General features: G+C 39.8%; 1 protein-coding gene across 1 annotated transcript; it reads left to right on the top strand.

Annotated features, from left to right (window-relative positions):
• The first annotated feature begins 4,325 nt into the window (after positions 1 to 4,325).
• Positions 4,326 to 9,044, top strand: LOC112254080 (zinc finger protein OZF-like). Its single transcript, XM_024426313.2, has 2 exons — positions 4,326 to 4,927; positions 7,439 to 9,044. Exons 1-2 carry the CDS (start codon positions 4,588 to 4,590, stop codon positions 8,488 to 8,490), a joined length of 1,392 nt encoding a protein of 463 aa, XP_024282081.1. The 5' UTR covers positions 4,326 to 4,587; the 3' UTR covers positions 8,491 to 9,044.
• The last annotated feature ends 624 nt before the right edge of the window (positions 9,045 to 9,668 follow it).

Below are 9,668 nucleotides of genomic sequence, written 5' to 3'. Positions count from 1 at the left end.
CTGGCTACTCCTACCCCGGTCAACAGCACTGCACCCCCACAGCAACTCGCCCAAGCCTTCCCCATTTCTCCTTCTCCCAAATCTAGTCAGCTGATGTTCTAAAAGAGCTGCAAAATCTGGACCCCTACAAATCAGCCGGGCTAGACAATCTGGACCCTTTCTTTCTAAAATTATCTGCTGAAATTGTTGCCACCCCTATTACTAGCCTGTTCAACCTCTCTTTCGTGTCATCTGAGATTCCCAAAGATTGGAAAGCAGCTGCGGTCATCCCCCTCTTCAAAGGGGGGAACACTCTTGACCCAAACTGCTACAGACCTATATCTATCCTACCCTGCCTTTCTAAGGTCTTCAAAAGCCAAGTCAACAAACAGATTACCGACCATTTCGAATCTCACCATACCCTCTCTGCTATGCAATCTGGTTTCAGAGCTGGTCATGGGTGCACCTCAGCCACGCTCAAGGTCCTAAACGATATCTTAACCGCCATCGATAAGAAACATTACTGTGCAGCCGTATTTATTGATCTGGCCATGGCTTTCGACTTTGTCAATCACCACATCCTCATCGGCAGACTCGACAGCCTTGGTTTCTCAAATGATTGCCTCGCCTGGTTCATCAACTACTTCTCTGATAGAATTCAGTGTGTCAAATCGGAGGGTATGCTGTCCGGAGCTCTGGCAGTCTCTATGGGGGTGCCACAGAGTTCAATTCTTGGACCGACCCTCTTCTCTGTATACATCAATTATGTCGCTCTTGCTGCTGGTGAGTCTCTGATCCACCTCTACGCAGACGACACCATTCTGTAAACTTGTTAGAGGAATTAAATTCCTATATGTTTATTACCCAATTCAATTAATACACTCAGCCCATTTCTAAGGATTTGTAAGAAACTTATTTGCAAAAAATGGGCAGAGACCAGTCTCAAAATCAAGCACTGGCGTTTATTCTCGAGAGTACTGAACATGATACAATTTACAACAAATCATAAATTGAAAATTACATCATCAGGTTTCAAACTGTCCTGTCCCTCCTCCACTCCGGTATAATGGCAGTATAGTTCTCAAGCCTTCCTACATCCTCCTCCACCAGTTTAGATCATTTATGACTAGGCCAAGGCCCCCCTGTGTAGATAAGCATTCTAGCCAATCTGACGATAAGTTCATTCGTTTCTACCAAGGAACAGAAAGTCTTTGTTCTAATTCTTGATTATAATGACACACATTATATTCAGTACTAGGATTAAAATAAAATTCATACATCTATACAATAACATAATAGTATTCTGATTAGTCCGTCCTGATTTCTACATTACTATACTGGGGAAGCCCTTCATATTGGAGGGTGTTTCTACAGTACTATACTGGGGAAGCCCTTCATGTTGGAGGGTGTTTCTACAGTACTATACTGGGGAAGCCCTTCATGATGGAGGGTGTTTCTACAGTACTATACTGGGGAAGCCCTTCATGTTGGAGGGTGTTTTTACAGTACTGTACTGGGGAAGACATCTTATTTAAACCTTCTTAAAACAATTCCATATAGCTTAGAAGAACCTCCCCCTCAGACAGGGCTTAGACTGTAATGGGTAAACTATCTGAAACTTACATTACTCTGAGACTAGTTATCCTGGGATCTTACATCTTACATTACTCAGACTAGTTATCCTGGGGAATAGTTTCAATACCATTGCAAAAAATCTAAACCTGTTTTTGCTTTGGCATCATGGGAAATTGGATTGGCATTATGGGTATTGTGATGGCATTATGGGGTATTGTGTGTAGATTGATGAGGATTTTAAAAATAATAATCAATTTTAGAATAAAGGGATGCACCGATATTACATTTTTGGCCAATATTTTCCTTGCTCCAAAAAACAATACCGATAACCAATATTTAAAATTTTAGCGGCCTTTTAAGCGTTCTAGTACAGTTAAATATTTAAACACACACGGACGCAGCGGTCTAATTCACTGCATCTCAGTGCAAGAGGCGTCACTACAGTCCCTGGTTCGAATACAGGCTGTATCACATCCGGCTGTGATTGGGAGTCCCACAGTAGCTGTCTGTTATTGGTGTAGAGAGGACGACAAAGGAGAGGGATCCCACAGTAGTTGTCTGTTATTGGTGTAGAGAGGACGACAAAGGAGAGGGATCCCACAGTAGCTGTCTGTTATTGGTGTAGAGAGGAAGACAAAGGAGAGGGATCCCACAGTAGCTGTCTGTTATTGGTGTAGAGAGGAAGACAAAGGAGAGGGATCCCATAGTAGTTGTCTGTTATTGGTGTAGAGCGGACTACAAAGGAGAGGGATCCCACAGTAGTTGTCTGTTATTGGTATAGAAGGGACAACAAAGGAGAGGGATCCCACAGTAGTTGTCTGTTATTGGTGTAGAAAGGATGACAAAGGAGAGGGATCCCACATGTGGATAGGAAGATACAAATTATCATTATTACTAGAAAATATTACTAGAAAATCCAGGAATTTTACAACTTTAGCTCTCTAGGTCAAGCCAGTAGACTACAGTATGTTGTATCCAAGTGGTTTTATCTCTCTAGGTCATGCCAGTAGGCTACAGTAGGTTGTATCTCTCTAGGTCATGCCAGTAGGTTACAGTAGGTTGTATCTCTCTAGGTCATGCCAGTAGGTTACAGTAGGTTGTATCTCTCTCGGTCATGTCAGTAGGTTACAGTAGGTTGTATCCAAGTGGAAACAAGTATCAACCCAATGTAGAAAGTGTCAAATATGGTCAACAACAAAATTAATGGCTTACTTGATCCAACAGAAGTTTCGTAATGTTTAAGTTGTTATGTGGACACGTGATATACTGACAACTTTGATAAAAACACTACAGGTGTTGTCTCCAGATCGCTATGCATATTCATGCTAGTATCTTAGCATCTCTCTCCATTGAATACAGGCGGTTGACGTCAACAACCCTCATAGAATATAAACAATAGATTACAATAATAAGATGTATCCACCAATCCAAAGAAAGGATAGGCGGGAGCTAGACAACCCACTGTGCCACTTTGTGGACAACGACTCCTCTTGTTAGGGCGGAGAGACATCTTGTCAGTATATCCATAATCTTTGGTGTAGCCAACCCAACTCTCACATGGCACTATTAGGGGGCACGGTGTGTAGTAAAACATCACTACATGAAAATCACTACATGTAGTGCTCCCCAGTCTGCGGTCAGCAGATAGACCCTTCTCAAATATATATGTTTAGTCACTTTTTGGAAACGGAACGGAGAAAACAAGGGGTAGCTTTTTCTCTACGTCGTCTGATTCTAGACATATCAGTCATCATCCTAGGGCCCTCCGTTGAAGAGGTATTGACGAGCCAACTCTGAATATCCAAAGTTAAAAACAAATTGAAGGGGGTACTTACTGGTGTTAATCAGATCTCCTATCTCCACCACTTCATCTTTCAATGTGACAGTCATCTCCCCCTCCATCTTCACTCCAAAAACTGCATCCTCCTCTTTATCTTCCCCCTTCCTCTTTCTCTCTGAACGCGTCTTCCTCTTCTTTCACTGAAACGTCTTTCTCTTCTTCTTTCACGGTAACAGCCTCACCCTCTACTTCTTGTTTTACTGTGACATCCTCCTCTTCCTTCTCGTCTTTCACGACAATGTTCAGCCCCTGAGCTTCCTCATATTGTAAATGGATTAAATTAAATAGTACCATTATATTGAGACATACAAAGACAGGAATGTGTTGATTGATTAGTGTGAATAAAAATGTTTACTACAGCACATTTAAGGCAGTTTCATTAAGTCATACTACATCTAAATAAGTAGCTAGCTACTGTAGGTCTATACTGCTCCTACATGGTGTAACAATACATCATGTAGATGTATATAATGAACAGACTAGGTCTATACTGCTCCTACATGGTGTAACAATAGATCATGTAGATGTATATAATGAACAGACTAGGTCTATACTGCTCCTACATGGTGTAACAATACATCATGTAGATGTATATAATGAACAGACTAGGTCTATACTGCTCCTACATGGTGTAACAATACATTATGTAGATGTATATAATGAACAGACTAGGTCTATACTGCTCCTACATGGTGTAACAATACATCATGTAGATGTATATAATGAACAGACTAGGTCTATACTGCTCCTACATGGTGTAACAATACATTATGTAGATGTATATAATGAACAGACTTCGTCCATACTGCTACTGCTAATAATATTTGTGTCATTCTCAAAACTTTTGGCCAGGACTGTACATTTTACTCAACTGCGTTACCCACTCCAGTCAGCAGATGGCGATGTGTGAATTTAAGGCAATGCTGTTAGTGTGACGTATAATCTAGTGGACGGAACGCTTCTTTCAACAGCAACAACAGTTCGTCAGCCACCTCGGTAGCTTGCTAGACAAAATAGCCAAAACAATAAATCTCTTTAGACGCTTTCTTTGATATTAGCCACTGTGTTTTAAAACCTACTTCTGTGGTCTAGTTAGTTATCGGATTGAATTCTATATGAATGGTGTTGTTGTTATTATTCAGCTGGCGGGCTGGTTAAGTTAGCATTAGCCTAGCTAGGTAACATCTCCAACCATGAGGTTACTAAGCTACTCTCCTTCTGCTAAAGAAGAGGACTGCTGGACGGAGGAAGACGTTATCGTGAAAAAGGAGGAGGAAGAGGAGACTGTTTCAATACAAAAACAAGTAGAGGGTGAGGCTGTTACCGTGAAGGAAGAAGTGAACGACGTTACAGTGAAGGAAGAGAAAGAGGATGATGCTGTTTTTGGAGTGAAAGAGGGGGAGGGGGAGATGACTGTCACATCGAAAAAGGAGAAGGAAGAAGAGGAGGGAACTGGATATCTGCGCCTGGTTTCCCAAATGCATCTTAAGGCATCCAATAGTTCTAACGATGAACGGGCCCTGATTAACACTAGTAAGTACTGTCTTAAAAGCAGAGGCACAAACTCTGCAGTTGTTGAACTGATGTTTGGTGTTAAAGCGGAAATGTGCAATTAATACGTCATTATTTTGGCTTTTAAATTATTTATTTATAGCCATTGATTCTTGAAGAATATAACGCATGCCTCATGAGCTTAGTTCAACTGTTGTACCCCATCAGAACCCCAAGTAAGCTTTTTTTACTCCGATGTTTAGAAACAATGTAAACCAACACTGTATCACCTCAACATGGTTAAAACTATAATGTTGATATCATGGATGGTCAGTCCTTGCATCCGTAGGTCTGTCTATGAATTTGAGAGAAGTTACATTTCCCCTCATCTTATTACCAAAACAGTGGTGGAATTACAGCTTTGTTATTGTTTGAACTGCAGATTGGTTGATTGATTGTGGCCTTTTTTAAAGGGACAACCTAGGTTTTAAAAAGCAACTAAATGGCTGCCCAGAGACTTAGTTTGGTAAACAGCTGAGGGATGAGGGCTGGAGAAAACTCAAATGCCGAATGGTGAAAGGGCGAGAGCTGGAAATATTTTACGAAAATACTTTGAGGAACTATTGTCTTTCACAATTGATTTTGATCAGACTTTGTTTTCTTGCTGTTTGAGGTGAAGAAAACATTATTTTGAGAAGCAGCTCCACAACTCATTAGTTGGGCAGATTTATAGGCCTACATTTGCATGCAGGCCAGGTAGACTAATCCTACTTCCTAGTTCTATATGCGCAATCAGTTGTGTGTCCTTACTCAACATTGACAGGAGTGTTTCAAATGAAAGACAATTTAATAAATTGACAAAACTGACGTATCTTGCGGGGTAAGGTCTGGGTGGTCTGCCAGTTTAATTTAGTATCCGTTTGGGTCAGCTAGGTATAAAAACTCCGGGAGCAGTAGTTATAGTCAGAACGTTAAGCACAAGTCATATGATGAACTTCAACTTAAATACTGGATCTTGCTGTCGGACAATTTTGACAGTCAAATTACAAACATCACGACATGCAACAACAAGCAAAGTGCTTCTTCATTCATTACACCGGTAAAGACAGTTATGCCATGCTCCACGTTGGTTCCAACATCCCTAACATATTGATGTTTATAATGTGTTATTGTCTGCTTGATTTACAGTAGGGTCTGCTTGATTTACAGTAGGGTCCCATTAGTCTGTTTGGACATGGAGATACTTTGCTCATAATGTGTAGAGAACTGTTCCTTGATGGATATGCTATTGTACAACACACAGAGCTATTTTCCTTTATTCAGGACATTTAGAATGACAGCACATTATAGAGTAGCCTGGTGGGATTATTCACAAAATTATCTGGTGATCAGGTTATGAAATGTCATGACAAAGACGTTTTATTTTCCATGTTTCAACTGAAATATTAAATTATTTATAGTTCTAGGTCTATGTTATTGTTAGGTGAAGTTATGGGTCTTAGAGTAGGTCTATGTTGTTGTTAGGTGAAGTTATGGGTCCTACAGTAGGTCTATGTTGTTGTTAGGTGAAGTTTTGGGTCCTACAGTAGGTCTATGTTGTTGTTAGGTGAAGTTTATGGGTACTACAGTAGGTCTATGTTGTTAGTTAGGGGTCCTACAGTAGGTCTATGTTGTTAGTTATGGGTCCTACAGCATGGCTATGTTGTTGTTAGGTGAAGTTATGGGCCAATTTGTTAATGTACAAACCCTCATTGTCAGGCGGATGGCAAACTAGCCAAAGAGCATTTTACTTGTTGAAGTGGTTCTTAAATAGTAGTCCATTTTTGACAACAACACAAACATTATATTAATCAGGACATTCAAAAGAGCCTTACAGTAGGGTGAAATGCACTCTAACCTGAAATGGAGGCTATTTTTGCTGACAGACTATGAGAACTCCCGTGAGTTTTCCCCCACGGTGGTGAATTAGTGAATAGACACAGAGCTTAATGTGAGTTTCCTTGAGTAGCACTCCTGATCTTGCGCTGTAATATTCAGAATACATTATGAAAAACTAAAATCTTCACCCACCATTTTTGCTCCATGCAGATATACTACATCCATAACTAGTGGTTTCCTCATTACCAGATATACTACATCCATAACTAGTGGTTTCCTCATTACCAGATATACTACATCCATAACTAGTGGTTTCCTCATTACCAGATATTCTTCATCCATAACTATCGGTTTCCTCATTAGCAAGGAGGTGTTTCTGCAATCAAATTGTGTGCGCATCGCCCTTGTGCCGCAATTTTATTAAACACAGAAAGGGGCCTATATTAGAGACAAAAAGTTGTGTGGCACACTGCTTATGATTTCAACAACTTTAATAACTTATTTCTAGCCTACAATCATCTATGTTACTACTGTGAAAACAAGACAATTGTCATATAATTTAACAGGCGTCAATTGCTGTTCAACTTCATGGGTATCACCTTTTACCTCAAATAAACAGTGGATTTCTGCTGTTGTGGGCCTTTAACCATCTGTCTGACGTTGTCATTCACACAGGAGAGAGATGTGACTATCGTGGATCCTCTGGGGATCCTCAACAATATCATGATGCTGATGAGGCAGAGAAGAGTCTCTCCACATCAGAACTCTTCAAGAAACATCAGCAGAGACCCACAGGGAAGAAATCTCATTGCTGCTCTGACTGTGGGAAACGTTGCAAATCTTCATCAGAACTTAAAATACACCAGCGAGTACATACAGGAGAGAAACCTTATAGCTGTGATCAATGTGGGAAGAGTTTTACTCAGTCAAGCTCCCTGAAATCACACCATAGAACACACACTGGAGAGAAACCTTTTGTCTGTTATCAATGTGGGAGGAGTTTTACTCAGCTAGGCAACCTGATAGGACACCAGCGGGGACATACAGGTGAGAAACCTTATAGCTGTGATCAATGTGGGAAGAGTTTTACTACATCTAGCTATCTAACTATACACCAGAGAACACACACCGGAGAGAAACCTTATGGCTGTGATCAATGTGGGAAGAGTTTTACTCAGCTGAGCAGCCTGATAGTACACCGGCGGGGACACACAGGAGAGAAACCTTATAGCTGTGATCAATGTGTGAACAGTTTTACCTCATCTAGCTATCTAACTATACACCAGAGAACACACACTGGAGAAAAACCTTATTGCTGTGATAAATGTGGGAAGAGTTTTACTCAGCAAAACGGCTTGATATCACATCAGAGAACACACACAGGAGAGAAACATAGCTGTGATCAATGTGGGAAGAGTTTTACTACATCTAGCTATCTAACTATACACCAGAGAATACACACGGGAGATAAATCTTATGGCTGTGATCACTGTGGGAAGAGTTTTATTCGGCTACAAACCCTGAAATCACACGAGAGAATACACACTGGAGAGAAACCTTATAGCTGTAATCAATGTGGGAAGAGTTTTACTCAGCAAAACGGCTTGATATCACACCAGAGAACACACACAGGAGAGAAACCGTATAGCTGTGATCAATGTGGGAAGAGATACTCTGATAAAAGATCTCTGATTAAACATCAGAAAATACATGAAATTGTTCAATGATATCAATAAAATGATGTCACATTGTAGAATGTTTTAACATTGTAGGAGTATTTTAATGATGTCACAATGTAGAACCCTAAACGTTTGTCCCCCTGTTCAGTTAAATTGATTTTAGCCTCAGGGGAAAAATTCCAGGCTATGAATTGAAATAGTATTATTTATGAGATTTATCAAAAAGTGGCTAACAAAAAATGAGTTGTGTTACACTTACCACGTTGATGACCCACTTGAATCAAAATGCAACACTTCAAAATGTTTAGGTTTTCAATATATCCCAAACTGTTTCTGCATATTGATTATTGATTTGGACACGTTAAACCTGTGTTTTGACATTGCACTATACCCATTTAGCAAAATGTCATTGAAAAGACGTTTGAAAATAAGACTATGCCCAATGTTCAATATATGTTTGGTTGTAGTTGAAAATGAAAGTTGAAAAGATGTTGTTTTTTCAATGACTTGAAAACAGTTTAATTTCAATGTACTTGCAGCTTATACACCTATAATCAATTTTTATTAAAAATCTTACATCACCCCAGAATTTCTTGACAACATTCAAGTGCTAATTGTCTTTATTCCACTACTGAAGAAGCATGACTCAAATCACCTCATATTTCAAACATCCAGCCTGCCAAAAGTTTTATTATTCCATGCCTCACCATTAAGTTCATTAATGCCAATACATATTAACAAATGGGTGTACATTTGGTTTTGATATTTCATATTTACAATTATGTAACATTTAGTCATATTTATGCAACCAACTGACAATTTTTGGGTACAATTATATTGACATTGTTGCCCTGCTTTTATAATATCAGGGTTCATTCTCAGATGTGCCAACCCAAATGTACTAGAGCATGACATTGGGGACTGGGCCCCGATCCAACAACATGCCTATCGAGTGAACGCTGAAAAGAGAGAGAAGCTCCGCAGTGAGGTGGAAAGTTACTACGGATATCGCAGGAGTTTCCTTTTGAAATCAGACATGTCCGTGTCAAGGACAACTTGGTTGCTGATTGTCTCGAGTTGGCAGTCAAAAAGATTTGTGTTTTGCATTTAACCAGTGTGTTGTCATGGATCACAATTTATTTTGACATGTTTTCTGTGTTGGAGATACGTTTTATCTCTTCTTTTCTGTATTTTTTAAAAACTGCACTGTTGGTTAGGGGCTCCTA

This window comes from Oncorhynchus tshawytscha, linkage group LG07 (genome assembly GCF_018296145.1).
Source record: "Oncorhynchus tshawytscha isolate Ot180627B linkage group LG07, Otsh_v2.0, whole genome shotgun sequence".
NCBI lineage: Eukaryota > Metazoa > Chordata > Actinopteri > Salmoniformes > Salmonidae > Oncorhynchus > Oncorhynchus tshawytscha.
Note: the sequence above shows the minus strand (reverse complement) of the source record. Positions and strands in the feature narration are given on the sequence as shown.